This window comes from Ranitomeya variabilis, chromosome 2, assembly GCF_051348905.1.
Source record: "Ranitomeya variabilis isolate aRanVar5 chromosome 2, aRanVar5.hap1, whole genome shotgun sequence".
NCBI classification, from domain to species: domain Eukaryota; kingdom Metazoa; phylum Chordata; class Amphibia; order Anura; family Dendrobatidae; genus Ranitomeya; species Ranitomeya variabilis.
In genome coordinates this window covers 275,348,245-275,373,799 of record NC_135233.1, presented here as the reverse complement: position 1 = coordinate 275,373,799, position 25,555 = coordinate 275,348,245, and the positions used below count along the sequence as shown (strand labels likewise).

The following is a 25,555-nucleotide window of genomic DNA, read 5'->3' as shown; positions in this document are numbered from 1 at the left end:
TAGTTTTGAATTACACTTTTTTTTTTTTTTTTTTTTTAACCATAACATTGTTCTATAAAAATTCCAAGCGGGATGAAAGTCAAATAATGGTGGAATTGCATTTTTCCCCACCGTGTTTACAGCGTTCATTGGATGGTAAAAATGGCTTTTGAAAAGGATTCTTCTCCAAGTCAGTATGATTACAGTGATACGAAACTGGCATAGTTTCTTTATGATTTCAATTGGTGGAAAAAAAAAATGTATAAGCTTGCAAAAAACTGAAATAAACTAAGAATTATGTCACCATTTTTCAAGACCTGTAACAGCTGCATTTATCTACGGATTTAGCAGTGAGAGGGCGTGATTATTGCAGGGAGAGCTGATATTTCAATGGATACCATTTTATGGGGTATATGACATTTTAATAATTTTTTCTGCTTTTTTTGCTTTTTTGGAAGTGGTACCATAATTGAAAAAAATGTTGAGTTTTTTTTTTAGCGAGTTTAAGAATCTCTTTACGTTTACATTTTGTTAGACATAACTTTTACAGATGTGTTAATACCACACTTTTTTATTTTTTATGGGGCAAAAAAGGGTAGATTTTTTTCATTATATTTAAGAATTTTTTGTAATTTATTAATTCCCTTAGGGTACTTGAACCTGCGATCACTTATACACAGGATATAGTATAAATCATGGTCTCTTGAAGCTCAGAGTATTGCAGCGCTTCAGAGGAGTACCAAGATGACAGCGACAAGGGACTTCCGCAGGTCCCTGGATGCCAAGGTGACCCACATTGCATCACGGGGAGCCTGATGGGAGAAGCAACATTATTTAAATGCCACCATCAGTGATTGACAGCAGCGCTTCAATGATTAAGTGCCGTTAGAGACAGATGCTGGCTGCATAATATAACTTACATCTACAGTTATATAAAATAGTGGGGATCTGACAGCAGGTACCCCACCGATCAGCTGTTATCACCTAGCACGACAACTGATGACAATAATATACAGGTGGGAACACAGCAGCTCCACACACTGTTCAGTGGCCACTGCGGATCAGCGCCTATTGAAAAGAATCTGATCATCAATACCTTCCCCCTTAGGCTAGATCATCACTATAAAATCACCAGACAACCCCTTTAACCCCTTAACCCTCCCAAGCTTTTTTTGGTTTTGCATTTTCGTTTGTCGCTCCACTTCTACTCAGAGCCATAACTTTTTTATTTTTCCGGCAATATGGCCATGTGAGGGCTTATTTTTTGCAGGACAAGTTGCACTTTTGAGCAAAACCATTGGTTTCACTATGTCGTGTACTAGAAAATGGGGAAAAAAATTCCAAGTGCGGTGAAATTGCAAAAAAAGTGGAATCCGACACTTGCTTTTTGTTTGTCTTTTTTACTAGGTTCACTAAATGCTAAAACTGACCTGCCATTATGATTCTCCAGGTCATTACGAGTTCATAGATACCAAACATGTTTAGGTTGTTTTTTTGTCTAAGTGGTGAAAATATATTCCAAACTTTGTTAGAAAAAAAAAAAAATTGCGCCATTTTCTAATACCCATAGCATCTCCATTTTTCGTGTTCTGGGGTTGGGTGAGGGTTTAATTTTTGCATGCCGAGCTGACGTCTTTAATTATATCATTTTGGGGCAGATACGATCTATTGATCGCCCGTTATTGCATTTTAATGCAATGTCGTGGCAACCCCCCAAAAACAAACAAACACGTAATTCTGGCATTTTAACTTTTTCTCGCTACACCGTTTAGCGTTCAGGTTAATCTTTTTTTATTGATAGATCGGGCGATCCTGAACGCGGCGATACCAAGTATGTATAGGTTTGACTTCATTTTTTTTGTTTTATTTTGAATGGGGCGAAAGGGGGTTATTTAAAACTATTGTATTTTTTAAAAACTTTTGACATGCTTCAATAGTCTCCATAGGAGACTAGAAGTTGCCAGTATGTTACATATAAGCGATGATCAGATCGCCTCTATATAGCAGATTTACTCACTTGCTATGAGCGCCGACCACTGGGTGGCGCTCACAGCAAGCCGGCATGGCAACCATAGAGGTCTCCAGGAGACGTCAGGTTGTGATGCAAACACAGAGGTGAACCCACGATCACGTGACGGGGGTCACAGGTGTGCGTATTTCGGGTGCGATTGCCGGATTAAAATGGCGCTGTCAGAGTTTGACAGCGGCATTTAACTGGTTAATAGCCGTGGGTGGATCATGATTCCACTCGTACATATCATCTGTTCAAAACAGCTGACATGTCCCCGGAAAGATGTGGGCTCACCGTCGGAGCCCACATCAAAGGGAGGGAGTCCGACACGGTGTACTATTACAGCCGATGTCGGAAAGTTGTTAAAAAAAAAAAAAAGAAGAAGAATCCCTTTTCATGTCCGCCAGTCCAGAAGGTGCCAACAAATTCTTTCTTCACTGTACAGGAGTACAGCCGACTACGCTTCCTATACACAGGAATATAGTATGTACCACGAGCTAGTGCACGCCTAGTCATGGCATTTTCTGTACTCCGGTCACTCACTTGTAATATCATACACAACAACAGCGATTGTGGAGTCCCGTATATAGCTGGGGATCAGACTGCGGAAACGCTCCTGTCCGGCGGTGTCCCAGAGCTGCAGCCGCACCTGCTGGTACCAGGCCAGGGACGGCAGAAAGGGAAACAGAAGGACAGATATTGTAAGGAGGGAACATTCATGAGCAGCACAAGACACGTATATATTGCACAGCATTGAACCACTGTCTGCAAGCTACAGTAATCAATGTTCACGTTAAATTCTGAGTTCTTAAAGGGGTTGCTCACTTTATATTCAATGTGTTGGGTCATGGTTTGGTGGCACTTACCAATATACGAGTATTACAGGTTCTCCTCCTGCACCCCCCTCATAGATAGCACGTCACACTCTTAACATGTCCAGCAGTCTCCTCCAACTAAAAACACCTGACATGGGATGGGCGTTTCCATTTTGGAGGCGGCTGATGGACAGGTCTGGTCACACACTGCTCCACCAGCAGACATTGTATGGACAAGAGCTCTATGCAGACAGAGGGAAAACTGCACTAATTATTTCAGGAGGAGAACCCGATACATCCATTTATTAGTAAGTCCAACTAAGTCACATCCACAACACATTTAGTGCAATAAAATAGCCAGCTCCTTCCAAGATCCAAGATGGTGACACAGTGGTAGATGGCAGTGGACCTTACTGCAGGTAAACTGCTGAAGTAGAGCACAGATTAGTCCATAATACAATCTTTATGACTTAATACAGAATATCCGTCTACACTGACCCCTGCGGCAAAGCTAATCTCATGCACATCGGAAATATTGCATTCTGGATTCAGAAGTGTATAGAGAGTGCATGAATTGGAAACTGTAAAATAAAGGGACATTCTTCTAAGTGCCCCGACATCTCAGTGCAGTGGCCATAGAGAACAGCACTTTAATGGTGACCCAGTCTTGTGCCCCGTCCCCTCACATATTATGCCTAGTGTTAGCAGCATCATGCTATGTCCTTTCTGTATCATGGGGGGCTTCAATGTGTTGTACAGAGTAACTACCGGAGAATGATCCTGCAAGGGACCCACCATCCATTACAGCTTTACAATTGGCATCCGGTAGTGGGGTTACTGGTCTCCCAGTAACTATGCCATACACTCTGCAGAATGCAATACCCGGTAAAGTGCTCACATTTATAGAAAGTAAAGAGCTTCTGATTGGATATTCTGCACCTCTCTGGACTCTCCTGGCCGGCACCACATATGACACACACTCGGCAGCTCATTCGTCGCCCTCTTACGGTGGAGCCCATGTGTGTAATATGGACCGATATGCCAGCCTATATCTGCGGAGGAGGAGATAATTTTTTTGCCTAGTGTCAGCAGCATACTTCCATGGTTTCCTGTGTCCCCCAATGAAGCGATAGAGAAATAAACCGCTATGGCAGCCTATATGTTTCACTGAAACATAATAAAATGTATGGAAAAAATAAAAGATACAGGAGTCATTCATCACTCACCGTGCGGTCCTCTAGGTACATGGTCTTGGAAAGAAAGTCTATGCCAATTGTAGCCTGTAAAGTAGAACACAGCTTTATACAGAAGCCATCAGTACAGCATATATTGCCAGTTACTTATTGTGCTTTATACTCTGCCTGATAATAATGTATTGATAGGAGTGGTCCGAAACTAACACTGATTTAATAATTGAATTGATTTTCTAACATACTTTAATAAAAAACTCCCCTCCATTCCCTCTCTTTTTTGCCTACGACACTTCGTTTGAGAACCCCAATAGAATGCTGGGATACTCAACCGAGACAATCAGGGGGTCGGGGCCACAGTCACTGCTGCAGCCTGAAACTAAGAGTTATCAGTGATCGGGCTAGTGCCTGCTCTACTGACCATGCGTCGGTTATCAATTCCAATGTACGCTCAGTAGATCTTCTCACTGTGCAATATTCTTTTTAATGCAGAGTGACAGTGCACTCACTCGCTGGCTCTGATGAGAAGTGACGGGCCGGCAAGAGAGTACACTGTCCCCTTGATGACAACTCGTTTGGAGTATCCTGGTATGTACTGTGGATTCTCAAACAAAAAGTTATCAAACAGGGAATTGGTAAACTGAAACAAAAATAAAACAGTTGGGAGCAGAGGGGGAACTTTAGGGATTTTATAATTAAAAAGAATCAGAAAATCAGTGTTAGTTTTTACTACCCCTTTAACTCAATAATATGTAAGTTGGTTATGCATAGCAGACAGTGACAATGTAGACGTTTGGGGCTGTTGGAGATGGTTGAACACTGTGGTTCTAATAGCGGAGTTCTCCTTTAGGATTTGGACGGTTTGCTCCTCTACACACAGAGTGCAGCCCTCATGGACACAGAAGCAATAATACATTGAGCCAGTGATTACAGCCAGACTACACAGCCTTGACAGGTGATTAGAGGTCTCCACAAGAGCTGCTGCTTTGACTAATCCTCCAGCTACAGTAATCTCTAAACAATAAAGGACTATTAACGTTGGTATTCGCCTTCAAAGATCAAGATCCAAGACACTCACCTGGTACGTGTTGTCAAAGCTGTCATACATGAAGCGAGTGATGAGCGAGGTCTTCCCAACTGCAGGAGAAAGTGAAATGCATCAAAGACTATCCCACTATAGTCCACGAGGTCTACTAGAGCAGGAAAGTGCCACATTGATCCTAAAAGGAGCTGGGCAAGCCAAGGACGGGTGTCAGTTTATACAGAAAGCATGCAGGAAGCCCAGGGACCACTGAATATGAACTGCGGTGTAATTGTGCTCACACGTTCTGGTCCATGTAGTCCCTGTATGTATGCACTCCTATAGACTCATTCACATCTGTTACACACAGTACATTATCAACTTGTACCGAGAGCCAAATGTTACTACACCGAACCATCAGTAATGGAAGTGTGGGGTTCACACATCTCAGCAGCTCGATGTGACATGACCAGTAGGGTGGTCTGGAGACCCTACACGTGACAGTATCCTTTGCACCTTGATCTGATCATAGGAATCTCCATTAGGACAGCGAGTTCTGGTGAGCTCTCGCCTCGAACACCCTCCGACCTTCCAGAAGCACTGCTAAACACCATAATCGGCTTACGGAAATCTCAGGATTTGACAATAAAAGTGACATTTTTACTAAACAGCTTTGGAGAACTAAAGATTGTTGTGTAAATAGTAGTCCTGTTAAGACCGGCAGCCACAACATGTTACATCCACACATTATATAAAACTGTCACACATTATATTAAGGCAAATTCCTTTACGTCTATATGGCACTATTTTACGGTGTGCCTAGTCTTTAAAAAAGTATGTTTACTTATGATAATAGTGTCTAATTTGGGGGAGAGCGGGCTTAGTTCTTATCCTGGCACTTACTGCTAGATAATTGTGCATACTCTAGTTTTAAGAAGTCCATTGTACCCCTCTCTTTCATGCATTGTAATAATAATCATTATATGACTACATTTTGGTTGCACTAGTATTCAGTGTGATAATTATCTCTAAACAAGCAATCATTGATAAAGGCCCACAGAAGCCTTGTGAAAAGTGAAATCTATCTCCTAAATTTTACATGTGCGTGGACCAAATCCTGGTGAGTAGAGCGCCTGGAGTACATGACTAGCTCTGCTCGGTCCATGGCGTCTTGTGTAAGAAGCGATGACTGCAGCGGCACTGATTTCTAAACACAGGAGTCTACAGTTGACATGTGCCACAGTATGGCGGCCTTCATCACTGCCCTGCCCTGCTCAGATGTATACACAGCATGGCGGCCTCCATCACTGCCCTGCTCAGATGTATACACAGCATGGCGGCCTCCATCACTGCCCTGCTCAGATGTATACACAGCATGGCGGCCTCCATCACTGCCCTGCTTAGTTGTAAATTTATAGAATAACAGCCGCACTCATATGGATTTTTTAATGCAAAAGTTGATTAATTTTATTCACCACAGTGGAAAAAACAAGGATTGTTGAGGTAACGTTTCGGCCCCGTAATAGGCCTTTGTCAAACCTCGCTTGTTGTAGGAAAATGGGAAAAAAACGCAGTAAGAGAAACCGCAGTAGAGGAAAGTTTTAGGCATTTAGGCTCCTAGGTAGAGTTATCGCCACGATGTGGACTGGTTTGAAAGGAAGGTGGTCCCAGTGCGAGCTGCGGGTCCGGGGTAATGAGCGCCCTGTGGTGATGTGTTAACTGCTTAGTTGTATACACAGTAGGGCCGCCATCACTGCCCTGTTTATATGTATACACAGTAGGGCCGCCATCACTGCCCTGCTTAGATGTATACACAGTAGGGCCGCCATCACTGCCATGCTTAGATGTATACACAGTAGGGCCGCCATCACTGCCCTGCTTAGATGTATACACAGTAGGGCCGCCATCACTGCCCTGCTTAGATGTATACACAGTAGGGCCGCCATCACTGCCCTGCTTAGATGTATACACAGTAGGGACGCCATCACTGCCATGCTTAGATGTATACACAGTAGGGACGCCATCACTGCCATGCTTAGATATATACACAGTAGGGCCGCCATCACTGCCCTGCTTAGATGTATACACAGTAGGGCCGCCATCACTGCCCTGCTTAGATGTATACACAGTAGGGCCGCCATCACTGCCCTGCTTAGATGTATACACAGTAGGGCCGCCATCACTGCCATGCTTAGATGTATACACAGTAGGGCCGCCATCACTGCCCTGCTTAGATGTATACACAGTAGGGACGCCATCACTGCCCTGCTTAGATGTATACACAGTAGGGACACCATCACTGCCCTGCTTAGATGTATACACAGTAGGGACGCCATCACTGCCATGCTTAGTTGTATACACAGTAGGGACGCCATCACTGCCATGCTTAGTTGTATACACAGTAGGGCCTCCATCACTGCCATGCTTAGATGTATACACAGTAGGACCGCCATCACTGCCATGCTTAGTTGTATACACAGTAGGGCCTCCATCACTGCCATGCTTAGATGTATACACAGTAGGGCCGCCATCACTGCCCTGCTTAGATGTATACACAGTAGGGCCGCCATCACTGCCCTGCTTAGATGTATACACAGTAGGGCCGCCATCACTGCCCTGCTTAGATGTATACATCCTGAGCTTCTCCTGACATGTCATTGCTGTCATAAATAAAATACAAGTCACAATGTGCCAGTTGGACAGGCCGCCATCATCTGTACACAAACGGTAAATCAGTAAATGGGATTTGTCAGTGCTGAGCTGTGATCGGTGACAGGTCTTCCTGTGCTCGCTGCACATGCTGCTCTCACGTGTACTCTATGGCACATACAGAGCCCCCTCCATTCAATCCACTACTGTCCTACCAGCAACATGAGGCAAAAGGACATGCCGTTCAGTGGTCTGAGTGTCTGCTTTCCTCTAATGTCTGGCAGCCTGTAAATATGTGATAAGATGCACGTTCTGCAGGCGAGTGCCTCTGCAGCACGCTGTGTTTTTCTGCCTACATGTAGTCCTGCTATAAAGCACTACCTAAGATTATATTCCATCTCCAATCTGTCTGGCAGCCAGTACACGTGTCTGGAGATCATGCGGTTTTGCTCTATAGTCAGCAAACATGAACTCCGCATCAGAGGAGACAGAGCTTGGGGAAAGGCAAGAGATCAAGAAAAGCTTTAACAGGTATTTGCACCTAATGTACAAAGCCTAGTGTCAGATTCGCAGCTGGATACACCTGCAGCTAATAAGTCTGCTGTATCTGTACAGACATTGCTTCAAAGAAGGGGAGATGAGTGTGGGTGATGTGATGTGCCCCACGGTACATCTGTATGGTAACAGAGGGCTGCAGTCAATGTTGGGCTCACATGTCGGCTGGCATGTCTAACGCCAGCCTATCTCTGGGAGAACACACCGATCAGTATTCCAGAATCTGACATGAATGATTGACATCTCTTCCGACCACCAGCCAGTGCCCTCATACATATTAGACCGCTGTCTGAGCACGCTGATATCAGCTTAGTATGTATGGGGGCATTACAGGGACTGTCACAGAATGACTGTTCAAACTAAGTACAGGCACTTGGTGCTTCATAGCGCAGTCAAACATTTAACTACACCTTCACACCAGCTTGGGTTCCATCTATCTCCAGTATTCTCTGGCTCCATCAAGCCTTAGAGGAGTGGTGGTGGATACAGAGCAGGTGGAAGGTGTATATAAATGATTGGCCACGCTGTGAAGTGCCGAGCGCCTGTGCTTGGTTTGATCAGTCATTCTGTGCTGACAGAGTCCCTTTAACACCAATCGCCACAACGCCTGTGGCTGCATTAATACGGTCTATGGGAGTGACGATAATGGATATTTATTCGGAGAAAGCTGTCCGTCACGGATAGGTCCACCGATCCATGAAACAGCAGAGGTTTAAATGAGTAAAACCCACAATATATTGAATATTTTCTAACAAAACTATTATATATAGAGATCAACAGCCCCAGATAATATTCACAGTTACAGGCTGCCTCCATGTTATGGACACCACGTCACCCCCTAGCATTATAAAGAGGACTGGGGAAGGAAGGAAAGGAAAAGGTTTACACGTCTTCCCTCCACCTTTGGCAAAGGAAAGGAGAAAATGTCACCTGTCAATTCTTCTGACAGACTGATAATTACACTTTCTTCTCTGTTTTCACCATATTCTGCAGCAATATACAATCCCTGGCAAAAATTATGGAATCACCGGCCTTAGATGATGTTCATTCAGTTGTTTAATTTTGTAGAGAAAAAGCAGATCACAGACATGACACAAATCTAAAGTCATTTCAAATGGCAACTTTCTGGCTTTAACCCCTTCACGACCTTGCCCTTTTCCATTTTTGCGTTCTCGTTTTTCACCCCCCTCCTTCCCAGGGCCATAACGTTTTTTATTTTTCCGTCAATATGGCCATGTGAGGGCTTGTTTTTTGCGGGACAAGTTGCACTTTTGAATTGACATCATTGGTTTTAAAATGTCGTGTACTAGAAAACGGGAAAAAAAATTCCAAGTGCGGTGAAATTGCAAAAAAAGTGCAATCCCACACTTGTTTTTTGTTTGGCTTTTTTGCTAGGTTCACTAAATGCTAAAACTGACCAGCCATTATGATTCTCCAGGTCATTACGAGTTCATAGACACCAAACATGTCTAGGTTACGTTTTATCTAAGTGGTAAGAAAAAAATTCAAAACTTTGCAACAAAAAAAAAAAAAATGGCGCAGTTTTCCAATACCAGTAGCGTCTCCATTTTTCGTGATCTGGGGTCAGGTGAGGGTTTATTTTTTTGCGTGCCGAGCTGACGTTTTTAATGATACCATTTCAGTGCAGATACATTCTTTTGATTGCCCATTATTGCATTTTAATGCACTATCGCGGCGACCCAAAAAACGTAATTCTGGCGGTTCAAATTTTTTGCTCGCTACGCTGTTTAGTGATCAGGTTAATCCTTTTTTTAATTGATCGGGCGATTCTGAACGCGGCGATACCAAATATGCGTAGGTTTGATTTTTCTTGTATTGTTTTATTTGGAATGGGGCGAAGGGGGGTGATTTAAACTTTTATATTTTTTTTCATATTTTTTAAAAATTTTTTTTTTTTTTTTAACTTTTGCCATGCTTTAATAGCCTCCATGGGAAGCTAGAAGCTGGCACAACTCGATTGGCTCAGCTACATGGGAGCGATCATGAGATCGCTGCTATGCAGCAGAAATGCAGGCTTGCTATGAGCGCCGACCACAGGGTGGCGCTCACAGCAGGCCGGCATCAGTAACCATAGAGGTCTCAAGGACCTCTATGGTTCCTATGCAGACGCATCGCTGACCCCTGATCATGTGACGGGGGTCGGCGATGAGCTAATTTCCGGCCCGATGGCCGGAAGCGCCGGTTAAATGCCACTGTCAGCATTTGACAGCGCCATTTAACTAGTTAATAGCGGCGGGTGAATCGCGATTTCGCCCGCCGCTATTGCGGGCACATGTCAGCTGTTCAAAACAGCTGACATGTCCCAGCTTTGAGGTGGGCTCACCGCCAGAGCTCCACAGTAATAGGAAAGGCGGAGGTCGTGAAGGGGTTAAGAAACACTAAAAGAAATCAAGAACCAAAAATGTGGTAGTCAGTAATGGTTACTTTTTATAACCAAGCATAGGGAAAAAATGGAATCACTCCATTCTGAGGAAAAAACTATGGAATCATGAAAAACAAACAAACAAAAAAAAACACTCCAAAACATCACTAGTATTTTGTTGCACCACCTCTGGCTTTTATAACAGCTTGCAGTCTCTGAGGCATGGACTTAATGAGTGTCAAACAGTACACTTCATCAATCAGGCTCCAACTTTTTCTGATTGCTGTTGCCAGATCAGCTTTGCAGGTTGGATCCTTGTCATGGACCATTTTCTTCAACTTCCACCAAAGATTTTCAATTGGATTGAGATCCGGACTATTTGCAGGCCATGACATTGACCTTATGTGTCTTTTTTCAAGGAATGTATTCACAGTTTTTGCTCTATGGCAGGATGCATTATCATCTTGAAAAATGATTTCATCATCCCCAAACATCCTTTCAATTGATGGGATAAGAAAAGTGTCCAAAATATCAACATAAACTTGTGCATTTATTGAAGATGTAATGACAGCCATCTCCCCAGTGCCTTTACCTGACATACAGCCCCATATCATCAATGACTGTGGAAATGTGAATGTTCTCTTCAGGCAGTCATCCTTATAAATCTCATTGGAACGGCACCAAACAAAAGTTCATCACTTTGCCCAATGCAGATTCGCGATTCATCACTGAATATGACTTTCATCCTGTCATCCACAGTCCATGATTGCTTTTCCTTAGCCCATTGTAACCTTGTTTTTTTCTGTTTAGGTGTTAATGATGGCTTTCGTTTAGCTTTTCTGTATGTAAATCCCATTTCCTTTAGGCAGTTTCTTACAGTTCGGTCACAGACGTTGACTCCAGTTTCCACCCATTCGTTCCTCATTTCCTGTTTTGGAGACATATTGCTTTAAGTTTCTGGTCTTGACGCTTTGATGTCTTCCTTGGTCTACCAGTATGCTTGCCTTTAAAAACCTTACCATGTTGTTTGCATTTGGTCCAGATTTTAGACACAGCTGACTGAACAACCAACATCTTTTGCAACATTGTGTGATGATTTACCCTCTTTTAACAGTTTGATAATCCTCTCCTTTGTTTCAATGGACATCTCTGGTGTTGGAGCCATGATTCATGTCAGTCCACTTGGTGCAACAGCTCTCCAAGGTGTGATCACTCCATTTTAGATGCAGACTAACAAGCAGATCTAATTTGATGCAGGTGTTATTTTTGGGTATGAAAATTTACAGGGTGATTACATAATGTTTTCCTCAGAACTGAGTGATTCCATAATTTTCCCCCTATGCTTGGTTAAAAAAAGTAACCATTACTGACTACCACATTTTTGTTCTTGATTTCTTTTAGTGTTTCTTAGAGCCAGAAAGTTGCCATTCGAAGTGACTTTAGTTTTTTTGCCATGTCTGTGATCTGCTTTTTTTTTTTTTCTACAAAATTAAACAACTGAATGAACATTCTCCAAGGCCGGTGATTCCATAATTTTTGCCAGGGGTTGTATACACTACAGAAGCCTAGAAGGAATAGAAAACGGCATCTGTTCCATAAATGTAAGCTGGTACAGAGATTTCAGGGCAGACATGGAGACTTGGTTGGGTGCCGCAGGCGAGCAGACACTCTCGAATATATGAGGTGTTCATCCTATAGGAGAGCTCGCACTATACAAGCTTGCATCTAGCCGGAAACCAAGGGAAGTGCAAAAATATGTACACACTATGTCCAGGAGTTTCTCTTTGTTTCAACTTTGCACAATGGAAGTGATAGGACTCCTGAAGAAACCAGCCAACTAATGGAGGGACGGCGACACATAACGCAATGAGGGGGGATTATTATATCTTCTGCACCTCTCCCCTTCTGGCTCCATCACATTACAGTAACACTGAACCAATCCCCCGCTTAACTTAGTCTCTTGCTCCTACCGGCCCACCACCTGTATGTAAACCTAGCAGATTGGGAGGCTCGAAGAAAGTATGCAGCCATTACAATATATATTTTATAAATACACACTTTTTTCACCTGTGCTTTACCAGAACTAATGAGGCTCCCATCATTCCTCGCATGGTGATAGCAATGATGTACGTAAGGCTCGGCCTACAGCTAGATTTTTTTTTCTTGCTGTATAACCTCTAAGGGCTCCTTCTCACTTGTGTGAAATATGGCCGAGTCTCGCAGGTTAAAACCCGGCTCTTCCACCGGCACTCCAGAGCGGAGCGTGCGGCCGCACAGCAATACATGGAGCTGCACGCTCCGCACTGGAGTGATGGCGGCAGAGCCGGGTTTTAACCTGCGAGACTCGGCCATATTTTATGCAAGTGAGAAGGAGCCCTATTTGTGTGTTCTTAAAGTGTCAAGATGGGCAGGGAAATATGTTCAGAAAAATTCTGATTTCTTATCCAGTACAAAATTAGAGGAGGTTGGTAACCCAGATGGTCCATGCCCTGTAGGCCACCATCTACCTCACTGATGTGCTAGTTCTAATCCTGTCCATTTTCCCATTTTGTTTTTATTTCTGGATACAGGCCATAAACCAGAAGTGACAGCTGACATCTGTATCTCTGGAGTACGAATGGAAAATAAATTGACGTATCGGTAATTAACGATCTGCCATACTGACAGCCGAAAAGGAGACTGCCAATACAGATCACTGGTAAAGAGGAAAATGGCTGCTCTGGTGTGCAGAGTTCATCCACAATGGCTACTTATGCAGAGTACACCTTATCATCACACATGCTAAACACTGATGTGTATCCTGACCGAGGCTATGACATCACACACATCTCCAGCTGTGACGTGTACACTGCTCAGACCTGGGCTATGACATCACACACATCCTGAGCCATGACGTGTACACTGCTCAGACCTGGGCTATGACATCACACACATCCTGAGCCATGACGTGTACACTGCTCAGACCTGGGCTATGACATCACACACACACATCCTGAGCCATGACGTGTACACTCCTAGGACCTGGGCTATGACATCACACACACACATCCTGAGCCATGACGTGTACACTGCTCAGACCTGGGCTATGACATCACACACACACATCCTGAGCCATGACGTGTACACTGCTCAGACCTGGGCTATGACATCACACACATCTCCAGCTGTGACGTATACACTGATCAGACCTGGGCTATGACATCACACACATCTCTCCAGCTGTGACGTGTACACTGCTCAGACCTGGGCTATGACATCACACACACACATCCTGAGCCATGACGTGTACACTGCTCAGACCTGGGCTATGACATCACACACATCTCCAGCTGTGACGTGTACACTGCTCATACCTGGGCTATGACATCACACACATCTCCAGCTGTGACGTATACACTGCTCAGATATGGGCTATGACATCACACATGACGTCACACACAGCCTCAGCTATGGGGATGTACACGGAAATACCGCGGAGCAGGAGCCTGCCCCGCACACAGCGGCCGGAGCTGCCTCCTCACACACTGCAGGCCCCGGTACATGGCTGTGTCCGGTCCGCAGGCCTCCGCCGTCCCCACAGAACCACTCCCGTGTATGCACAGCCAGGTGTACACGGCGCACCGCCGCTCACTCACCGCTCTGCTCCCCCAGGAACACCAACTTGAATTTTCTCAGGGGGTTTCCAAACTCTCCGCCGCCGGTCGAGGTCATGACGATGCAGACGCCGAATCACCGACCTGGAGCAGAACCGACCAGAACCGAGGAGCGAGCACGCACAGCAAACAGAGCGCGTCCGCTTCACGTGAGCGTGCGAGGGAGGGGCCGTGCGCGCTCCCGAGGAGGCAGCTGATCCGCCGCCATATTAGTATACCCAAGGGGAGGCCGGAGAGACTGCTCCTCAGCCCGTGCAGCCGCCTGTGTGCTCTGTGCTGCTCTGTGTGCGTGTGCAGGGCTCAATAGTCCTGTTTAATAACATCTTTTAGACACCTGGAAATCATTTTGAACTTTTTCCCTTTTTTTTTCTTGGAAAATCGATAGCGTTTCTTCATTGTTGAATGGAGTTAAAAAAATGTCCGTAAAAAGTCCAGTAATAAAAGTCCCCTAAACACTGGAACTTAACCACTGGTGGGTCACAAACGAGCTCAGAAAAATAAAATGTAGCTAAAAAAGTCAGTTCAGAAAAAAAGATGGCATTTGCTAGCATCGCCCTCTTGAAAAACTTAGCTGCTTTGCTAGAAAATGCCATCTTGAGCACATACCACAAGGTAAAAACAAGTGACTTAAGACAGAACATGTCTGAAGATAAGTCATTTTGACATACAGCATGGAAAAGTTGCTGTGTTCACGCACCTCAAGATTCAGTTTATTTTAGAACAGAGCTTCTCTAAGATCCTCATCAAAATTTTTTGGAAAGCTCTTCCAGTTCCAAAACATGAAGTACAAATCACTTTTTTGAAGAGGATGCTAAGGAAACCTGTCATAGGCGTAGTCAGGTCACAATCCGGGGTCAGAATTCCAAGAAGGTAGCGGGTCAAGACAAAAGGGCTAGTCAAAGGCAAATCCAAGATCCAACAACAAACATCAGAATACTAAAACTTAAAGCACAGAGCAGAGCTACAACTGACAGAGATTATAGCCAGACAGCTAGCTAAATAGCTTGGGAATCACTATGAGCAATAGGAACCTGTTGTGAATTCTGCTTTTGGGCTCCCTCCGGTGGTTGTAGGTGGTAATGCAGTTGTCTCTGAGTTGCAGCCCTGGTCAGGTGTATCGGATAATTGCAGTTCTGACTGGGGTATTTAGGCGTGCAGGATTCATTAGTCCTTGCCAGTTGTCCATTGTTTTTGGAGGTTTCTCCTTGCCTTGTTCCTTATGCCTTGCTGCCAAATCTGCAAAGATAAGTGTCTGGTTTTTGTGGCACACATGCTGTGTGCTTTACAATTTAGTGCTATTCAGTGTTTTTTTTGTCTAGCTTAGATTGTATCAGTATCTTCTCAGTCTTGCTGGATTCTCAGGAGTTGCAGATATACATTCCATATCTTTAGTTAGATAGTGGAACTTTTTGTATTTTCTGCTGTGGATATTTTAGAGTTTTAATACTGACCGCTTAGTATTCTGTCATATCTTTCCCTGTTTAGCTAGAGTGGCCTCTTTTGCTGAAATCTGTTTTCTGCCTGTGTGTGTCTTTCCTCTCCTATTCAGAGTCAATATTTGTGGGGGGCTGCCTATCCTTTGGGGTTCTGCTCTGAGGCAAGTGAGTATTCCTATTTCCATCTATAGGGGTATTTAGTCCTCCGGCTGCGTCGAGGTGTCTAGGGTTTTGTTAGGCACACTCCACGGCTACTTCTAGTTGCGGTGTTAGTTCAGGGTTTGCGGTCAGTACAGATTCCACTTCTCCTGAGAAAGTTTCATGCAGCTCCAAAGCCACCGGATCATAACAGTACAAATGGCCAACAATGAGTTAAATGCATCTCAGAAGAAGGGAAGAAAGGTGTTGAGCCATTTTTTTTTCTGTAGTCTGTTTTGCCTATTCCTCCCTCTTTTTCCCTGGGTGGCTGAGGAGTCTTGTGTTAGCATGGATGTTCATGAATTAGCTTCTCGTGTGGACCAGCTTGCTGCTAGGGTGCAGGGAATTTCTGATTATATTGTTCAGACTCCTGTTTTGGAGCCGAAGATTCCTACTCCTGATTTGTTTTTTGGTGACAGGTCTAAATTTCTGAGTTTTAAAAACAACTGTAAACTGTTTTTTGCTTTGAGACCTCGTTCCTCTGGTGATTCCATTCAGCAGGTTAAAATCATTATTTCCCTGCTGCGTGGCGATCCACAGGATTGGGCATTTTCCCTGGAATCTGGGAGTCCTGCTTTGCTTAATGTAGATTCTTTTTTGCAGGCTTTAGGACTATTGTATGATGAACCTAATTCTGTGGATCAAGCGGAGAAGACTTTGTTGGTTCTGTCTCAGGGCCAAGAGGCGGCAGAATTATATTGTCAGAAATTTAGAAAATGGTCTGTGTTGACTAAATTGAATGATGATGCTTTGGCGGCAATTTTCAGAAAGGGTCTTTCTGAATCCTTTAAAGATGTTATGGTGGGGTTTCCCACGCCTGTCGGTCTGAGTGATTCTATGTGTCTGGCTATTCAGATTGATCGGCGCTTGCGGGAGCGCAGAACTATGCGTACTGTGGTGTTGTCCTCAGAGCAGAGTCCTGAGCCAATGCAGTGTGATAGGATTCTGTCTAGAACAGAACGACAAGGATTCAGACGTCAGAATAAGTTGTGTTATTATTGTGGCGACGCTTCTCATGTCATTTCAGTCTGCCCTAAGCGGACAAAGAGGATCGCTAGTTCATTTACCATCAGTACTGTACAACCTAAATTTCTGTTATCTGTGTCCTTGATCTGCTCATTGTCATCATTTTCTGTCATGGCGTTTGTGGATTCAGGCGCCGCTTTGAACTTAATGGACTTTGAGTTTGCCAGGCGTTGTGGTTTTCCCTTGCAGCCTTTGCAGAACCTTATTCCTTTAAGGGGCATTGATGCTACACCTTTGGCTAAAAATAAGCCCCAGTTTTGGACTCAGGTGACCATGCACATGGTGCCAGCCCATCAGGAAGATTGTCGATTTCTGGTGTTGCATAATTTGCATGATGCTATCGTGCTGGGTTTTCCGTGGTTGCAGGTACATAATCCTGTGTTGGATTGGAAGTCTATGTCTGTGACTAGTTGGGGTTGTCAGGGGGTTCATAATGAGGTTCCTTTAATGTCCATCTCCTCTTCTTCCTCTTCTGAAATTCCAGAGTTTTTGTCTGATTTTCAGGATGTATTCGATGAGCCCAAGTCCAGTTCTCTTCCACCGCACAGGGACTGTGTGCTATTGATTTGATTCCAGGCTGTAAGTTTCCTAAGGGCCGACTTTTCAACCTGTCTGTGCCTGAACATACTGCTATGCGGAGTTATGTTAAGGAGTCTTTGGAGAAAGGGCATATTCGGCCATCTTCACCGATGGGAGCAGGTTTTTTTTTGTTGCTAAGAAGGATGGCTCCTTGAGACCCTGTATTGATTATCGCCTCTTGAATAAGATCACGGTCAAGTTTCAATACCCTTTACCCTTGCTTTCCGATTTGTTTGCTAGGATTAAGGGGGCTAGTTGGTTTACAAGGATTGACATTCGGGGGGCGTATAATCTTGTTCGTATTAAGCAGGGTCATGAATGGAAAACTGCGTTCAATACGCCCGAGGGTCATTTTGAATGCCTTGTGATGCCGTTCGGGCTCACTAATGCTCCATCTGTTTTTCAATCTTTCATGCATGATATCTTCCGGACTTATATTGATAAATTCTTGATTGTATATCTGGACGAAATTTTGATTTTTTCTGATGATTGGGAGTCTCATGTGGAGCAGGTCAGGATGGTGTTTCAGATCCTTCGTGACAATGCTTTGTTTGTGAAGGGGTCTAAGTGTCTCTTTGGGGTGCAGAAGGTTTCTTTTTTGGGTTTTATTTTTTCTCCCTCATCTATTGAGATGGACCCGGTCAAGGTTCAGGCCATTCATGATTGGATTCAACCCACGTCCGTAAAGAGTCTTCAGAAATTTTTGGGTTTTGCAAATTTTTATCGCCGTTTCATTGCTAACTTTTCCACCGTGGTTAAACCCTTGACCGATTTGACGAAGAAAGGCGCTGATGTGGCGAATTGGTCCTCTGCGGCTGTTTTCGCCTTTCAGGAGCTTAAACGTCGATTTACTTCTGCTCCGGTGTTGCGTCAACCTGATGTTTCTCTTCCGTTTCAGGTTGAGGTTGACACTTCTGAGATTGGGGCAGGGGCCGTTCTGTCTCAGAGGGATCCTGCTGGTTCCTTGATGAAACCGTGTGCCTTCTTTTCCCGTAAATTTTCGCCTGCTGAACGTAATTATGATGTCGGCAATCGGGAGTTGTTGGCTATGAAGTGGGCGTTTGAGGAGTGGCGACATTGGCTTGAGGGAGCTAAGCACCGTATTGTGGTCTTGACCGATCATAAGAATCTGATTTACCTCGAGTCTGCCAAGCGGTTGAATCCTAGACAGGCTCGATAGTCCCTGTTTTTCTCCCGTTTTGATTTTGTGGTCTCGTATCTTCCGGATTCTAAGAATATTAAGGCTGATGCCCTTTCTATGAGTTTTTTGCCTGATTCGCCTGAGGTCCTGGATCCGGTCGGCATTCTGAAAGAAGGGGTGGTTCTTTCTGCCATTTCCCCTGATTTACGGCGGGTTCTTCAGGAATTTCAGGCTGGCAGACACTGCCGGAGCCCGCATCAAAGTGGGGGTTCTGACCTCGGACATACTATCCCATCTGAGGTCAGAAAGGGGTTAATCTCTGACACCCCAGTAGCGGTGTCGAGCGGAAGTAGTCAAGAGGAACTCTTTCCCAGAGTCTTGGGTCAGAGTTCTGTGACTCTTTGCTTGCACTCTTTGTGCGGTACCGCGGCCCTGTGACGCAACAGGGTTCGCTTCCTTCATACCGGGTGAAGCTAACCCGTGTGTGTACTCACATTATACCGCCATATAGTCCGTCATTACCAAGCAGCAGTTGTCTTAGCTGCACGGTGGACCCTGGACTGCGAATGCACCTTATTTCATCACTAATTATTATTTAGTGCGTTCCGCCAGTCCTAACAACAGGAGCCATCGAACAATCAGCATTCTGTTTTTGGCAAATCTGAAGGGCGCTAATATTGTTTTGAATCTCCCTCCAGACATCCCCCAATTTCTGTATAGCAACCTTCATCCCAGGACATTCAGATTTTATCCTAGAAAATTCACCAAAATGGGATGAAAAAAACATAATTAGAAACAAATGGTGGGGGTTCTAGTAGACTGATTGACCCGACTGTCAAAGGCGACTCAGCAAGAGGTAAAAATGAAGAGAGACCAGTGCTTTTACTGAGCCGAAACAAAACATCTTAAAATTTGCTCCAAACATTGATTTGTCCTTTCTGTCTGACCGTTGGTTCCTGGGTTGTAGGCAGAGAAAAATAACAAATCGATCCCCAGTTTCTTATAAAAAGCTCTCCAGAATTTGGAGACAAATTGTACTCCCCTATCAGACACAATGTTAAGAGGAATTCCATGCAATCTTACCCACCACATGACGACCTGGAGAGTGTCTCAGCATTAGATAACCCTGATAAAGGAGCAAAATGACAAAATAAGTCTGTTTATTGAATCGGTCATCTACCATCGCACAAATAACAGTTTTCCCACAAGATAGAGGCAAAGCTAAGATGAAATCCATGGATAGATAAGTCCACGGTCTTGCTAGAATTGGCAATGGAGCCAATTCGCCGGCCGGCCTGTTATGACAGACTATAGCATGTGCGCAAACTTCACAAGCGCATACAAAATCATTAATATCATTAATCATATAGATGGCCATCAAAAAAGCCTAGAATTCGTTTTTCGTGTAGCCGTGACCCCAGGATGACTACTCAAGACAAAATTATGAAATTTCTGCAACAGATGTAATTTTAGGCACAAAGGGCAAATATTTAGGACTTTTGGTGTGGTGGAAGGAGCCAATGACTGGACTTTAGAGATCTCAGTTTCCAACTCCAAGGATACCACAAAAACTGCAATGCTGTTAGGGAGAATGGAGGATGGAGGTTCTGGAGGAGAAGCTGAATTAAGTCTGCTTGATAATGTATCAGCCCTCACATTCTTGGACCCTGGCCTAATTGTGATAGAGAAATTAAATCAAGAGAAAAATAAATACCATCTGGCCTGTCTAGGAGATAGCTGTTTAGCTGATTCAATATATAGTAAATTCTTATGATCAGTGACCAGAGTGATTTGATAAACTGCCCCCTCCAAAAATGTCTCCATTTCTCAAACACTAATTTAACAGCAAGTAACTCATGATTCCCAACATCGTAATTTCTTTCAGCAGATGTAATTTTTTTCCAAGAAAAAAGCACATGGACGCAAATTGGTCAGAGTTTTGGAACCCTGAGAGAAAACGGTCCTACCCCGACGTCCGAAGCATCCACCTCAACAATGAATGGTTCTTGGAGATCAGGTTGGATTTGAACAGAAGGGAAAAATTCACTGAAAAAAAAGGACTACAAAATTAAATAAAAACATCGCTGAAAGCAAGAAAAAGCAGCCATACTTGCAATACCATGTCCAGACACAAATGCACAAACAAAAAAAAAAAAAGCAAATGGCCAACAGCACATGAGATACGTGGATGCACGTCCTAGTTCCACTGGACCCCCATGGAACATGTACATACCAGGTAAACAATGAAGGACAGCATCCAATCCAGGTGAAAGTCTTCAAAAATAGATTCCTTCATTTGCCAAACTGCAACGTTTCAACCCACATGGGTCTTTATCAAGCATGCTTGATAAAGACCCATGTGGGTTGAAACGTTGCAGTTTGGCAAATAAAGGAATCTATTTTTGAACACTTTCACCTGGATTGGATGCTGTCCTTCATTGTTTACCTGGTACAAATGCACAAACAGGATACTGCAACCTCTTACTTACCCACCAAACATCTGTGGGGTGGCTGCCTAGAATTCTAACTGCACACAGGTCCTCATAGGGTGTCATTCACAGCTTTTTCTCTCTTTCGGTTATTTTTTTAGAACAGGAGCAGACATGAAACAGTATTTTAGTTTTTCAAAAGCCCTAATAGCATTTTGTGGCCAAACCTTATGATCTGCCCCCGTACACTTAAGGTCAGTAGTAGGTTTCACAATCTGAGAAAAAACATTAATGAATTTCCAATAAGAGATGTCGAATCCTAAAAAAAGCTTTCAGGTCACTAGGTTGAATCTATCAATCTATTATGGCCTACACCTTCCCAGGGTCCATCTTAAACCAATCAGCTGATAAAATGATCCCCAGGAGTGAAATTTCCTGAACAGAAAAAAATAGCAATTTTAGCAACCAAATAATTCTCTCTCAACCTTTGTAGTACCACACAGACATATTCCTTGTGAGAATCCAAATCACGAGAAAAAAATAAAAATATCACCAAAGTAATTCACAACAAATCTCCCAATGCAATCAGAAACACTGTAATTCATAAAGTTTTGAAATACTGCTGGTGCATTAGTTAACCGAAATGGCATGACAAGGTTTTCGAATAAATCCTCAGACAGACGTTAGAAACACCATTTTCCACTCATCACCCTTCTTGGTGCGTATCAAATTTTAAGCCCCTCTAAGGTCAAGTTTAGAAAACCACTTAGCCTCCATCAGCTGATTATATAGGTTGGGGTAAGTGGAAAGGGGTATTGTTAACCGCAATTTTGTTCTGTTCTCGGAAATTGAGGCAAGGACAGAGGCCACCATCTTTCTTCTTTAAAAAAAAATCCTGCAGCTACTGTGTAGAAGGACGGATGGATATTACCCTTCAGGCCCAGACAAATTGTAAAGGCGAGCTTTAGGTAATTTGACATTAGGGGCAAGATCAATAGCGCAATCATAAGGACGATGGGGAGGTAATGTCTCCACCTCTTTCTGAAAACACATCTTCAAAGTCTTTCAGGTACTCCAGTAGAACTTCCAGACTAGCGGAGCATATTTGTGCAGAACTGAGATATTTTTTATGACAGTTAAGGCTTCACTTATCAATAACAGGATTCTGAATATGTAGCGATGGGAGCCCCAGAACTACCCTCAGGTAATTCCAAGAAAAAACAGGAACGGATTTAGAGAGAAATGCTCCCACTTGAGGCGTGAACTTCACCGTTAACAGTTTAATAAAATTCTGAAGTAGGGGTGTTTTGTCAATTGCCCAAAATTGTATGGATTTTTCCAGACTAACTGTCCTAAATCCTATCTTCACAACCAGTCCTGAATCAATAAAGTTGGCAGCAGACTCGCAGTCAACAAAAGCCAATGCTGGCAATACCTGGTTCTTGAAAGACATAACCGTATTAAACAGGTCTTTATCTGAGGAGAAAAAAGGTATATGGAAATCTGGGTAACCCGTTTGACAATCAACGAGACTTAAGGTACCTTCACACTAAACGACTTTGCAACAATAACGATAGCCATCCGTGACGTTGCAGCGTCCTGGATAGTGATATCGTTGTTTGACACGCAGCAGCGATCTGGATCCTGCTGTGATATCGCTGGTCGTTGCTGAAAGTTCAGAACTTTATTTGGCCGTCAGATCGGCGTGTATCGTTGTGTTTGACAGCAAAAGCAACGATGCCAGCGATGTTTTACAATGGTAACCAGGGTAAATATCGGGTTACTAAGCGCAGGGCCGTGCTTAGTAACCCGATATTTACCCTGGTTACCATTGTAAAAGTTAAAAAAAACAGTACATACTCACCCTCTGATGTCTGTCACGTCCGCCGGCGTCCGCGCTGCTGCTCAGAGCTTCCTGCACTGAATGTGTCAGTGCCGGCCATAAAGCAGAGCACAGCGGTGACATCACCGCTCTGCTGTTAGGGCCGGCGCTTACACAGTGCAGGGAAGCTGAGGCCGGGGGACGCAGCAGACACAGGAATGTAAGTATGTAGTGTTTGTTTTTTTACATTTACATTGGTAACCAGGGTAAACATCGGGTTAATAAGCGTGGCCCTGCGCTTAGTAACCCGATGTTTACCCTGGTTACCCGGGGACTTCGGCATCGTTGGTCGCTGGAGAGCTGTCTGTGTGACAGCTCTCCAGCGACCACACAACGACGAAACAGCGACGCTGCAGCGATCGGCATCGTTGTCGATATCGCTGCAGCGTCGCTTAATGTGACGGTACCTTTAGGCGTTTTTCCAATGGCTTGCCCATACGAGGGCAAGTTAGTCATTTAAAAAATATACTGCAAGACCATGGTATAGAAAGATATCAAAAGACTGACTGGCACATTCAAACAGAAAACAGGTGTGAACGGATGCTTACTAAGAGTAGCCATCTTCATGTATAACCAGCCAACAAAGTAGCACTCTGTAGCATTATAGCATGCAAACATGAAATATATGACATTTGAATTGCATTACTGCTCTAGAAAATTAGAAAAATTGAGAATACTTAGCGCATAAATTGTCCAATTCATGTGTATCCGGCAGCCACGATAAGGCAATTCTCGTTGCTGGGAACCTGCCTAATGTGAATCCTCTATTATGTTAAAGCCTACATTTATGTGGGAAGGTGGGATCCTGCTGTAATTAAAAATGCATGAGGCTGAGGGGTGGCGTGCTCAGTCAGAGAGCCTATGTGTACAAATATCAAAATACTGACAGGCACATCCAAACAGAAACTCACCCAAACAAAAATATCAATAGACTTTATTCCAAAATGTCAAAAGACTACAGTCCCGAGTACCGCTCCAAACAGCACACTTATTTTATACAATCTAAAAGGTATGACACACCTCCACCATTAAAAATACCGAAGCAATACATACTTAAAAAAAGCTATGCAATCATATATACAAAGTAGTATTCTTATTACAGATAGTGAAGCATAGGATAAAATATATGCATATTTTGTGCTATGCCTCCTGTGGGTTGCCCACTACTAAAACGTTTGTAATTTTACCGACAGGTGGGCATAGGCAGGGCCGTATTTAGAGTTTCCGCTGCCCTAGGCACTTTTAGTGCTGCCTCCCCCTTTGGTGAGTATGACACTATCCGCAGTGACTTTGGCAAGAATCGCTGATGTGAAAGTCGCCTTTTGCTGCAGATCCGGCAGTTTTTCTGCATCTGCCACGTAACGGATCACTTACGGCAACACTGCATTCGGCCTCATTCATTCCATCATTCCCTCATTTATCCATTCAAAATACCAAGGATTGTCTGTCTCCTGTCTCTAACATCATGTCCTCCCTCTACCTTAAACTAAATCTTTCCAAAACGGAACTTCTTGTGTTTCTCCCTTCTACTAACCTCACTCTACCCAACATCAAAATTACCCTGGAGGGTTCAACCATAACTCCCAAGCAGCATGCCCTCTGTCTTGGGGTCATATTCGACTCCGAACTTTCCTTTACTCCCTATATCCGATCACTCACTCGCTCTTGTCACCTGCATCTTAAAAACATCTCCAGAATCCGACCTTTTCTCACCGTTGAAACTGCTAAGACTCTTACTGTCGCTCTTATTCATTCTCGTCTGGACTACTGCAACTCTCTTCTAATCGGTCTCCCTCTTACCAAACTTTCTCCTCTCCAATCCATCTTGAATGCTGCAGCCAGAGTCATATTTCTGTCCAGCCGCTTCACCGATGCCTCCACCTTGTGCCAGTCATTACACTGGCTACCCATTCGCTACAGGGTCCAGTATAAACTCATCTCTCTCACCCACAAAGCTCTCCACAGTTCTGCACAGCCTTATATCTCCTCTCTCATCTCTGTATATCGCCCTACACGTGCCCTCCGTTCTACAAACGACCTAAGACTAACATCCCCTGTAATCCGAACTTCACACCTCTGTCTCCAAGACTTTTCTCGTGCTGCGCCAGCTCTCTGGAATGCACTTCCCCAGACGATCAGACTGATACCTAGCCCCGACCTATTCAAGCGAGCTTTAAAAACCCATCTCTTCAAACAAGCCTACCACATCAACTACTCAGTAAACTAACTTTGCCCTGTTCTCTCCCTCCAAATATTACACTGAATCTGCACCCTACTATTCATCTGTCTCCACACCCTCCATGCACACGATTAACTGCACTTGATACTTGACTATTGCACTTAAACACACGGGCTGATGACCAGATCATGCAGCTTTGTATGAAAATCCCTATGTATTATAATTGCTAGACCTGAAATAACAAGCACTTTTCACCTATTGTGTCCCCCCATTTCCTTGTAGATTGTAAGCTTGCGATAATGTCACTGTTTAAATTGTCTTAACTCGTACTGAATTTATTGTTTGTACATATCCCCGCTTAATTGTAAAGTGCTGCGGAATATGTTGGCGCTATATAAATAAAAATTATTATTATTATTATTATTATTC

General features: G+C 43.9%; 1 protein-coding gene across 2 annotated transcripts in view; it reads right to left on the bottom strand.

Moving 5' to 3' along the window:
• RAB41 (RAB41, member RAS oncogene family) overlaps nucleotides 1-14,467 on the bottom strand; it is a 35,680-nt gene extending 21,213 nt beyond the window's left edge. The window contains exons 1-4 of one of the 2 annotated variants that reach the window (XM_077284955.1): nucleotides 14,239-14,467; nucleotides 5,074-5,132; nucleotides 4,032-4,085; nucleotides 2,534-2,639 (exon numbers count right to left, since the gene is read on the bottom strand). In XM_077284955.1, coding sequence (XP_077141070.1) covers nucleotides 2,534-2,639; nucleotides 4,032-4,085; nucleotides 5,074-5,132; nucleotides 14,239-14,314 — 295 coding nt within the window. In that variant the 5' untranslated portion in view covers nucleotides 14,315-14,467. Of the gene's footprint in view, nucleotides 1-2,533; nucleotides 2,643-4,031; nucleotides 4,086-5,073; nucleotides 5,133-14,238 lie in introns of both variants that reach the window. The other variant, XM_077284954.1, reaches the window with a different exon arrangement.
• Between the last annotated feature and the right edge of the window lie 11,088 nt (nucleotides 14,468-25,555).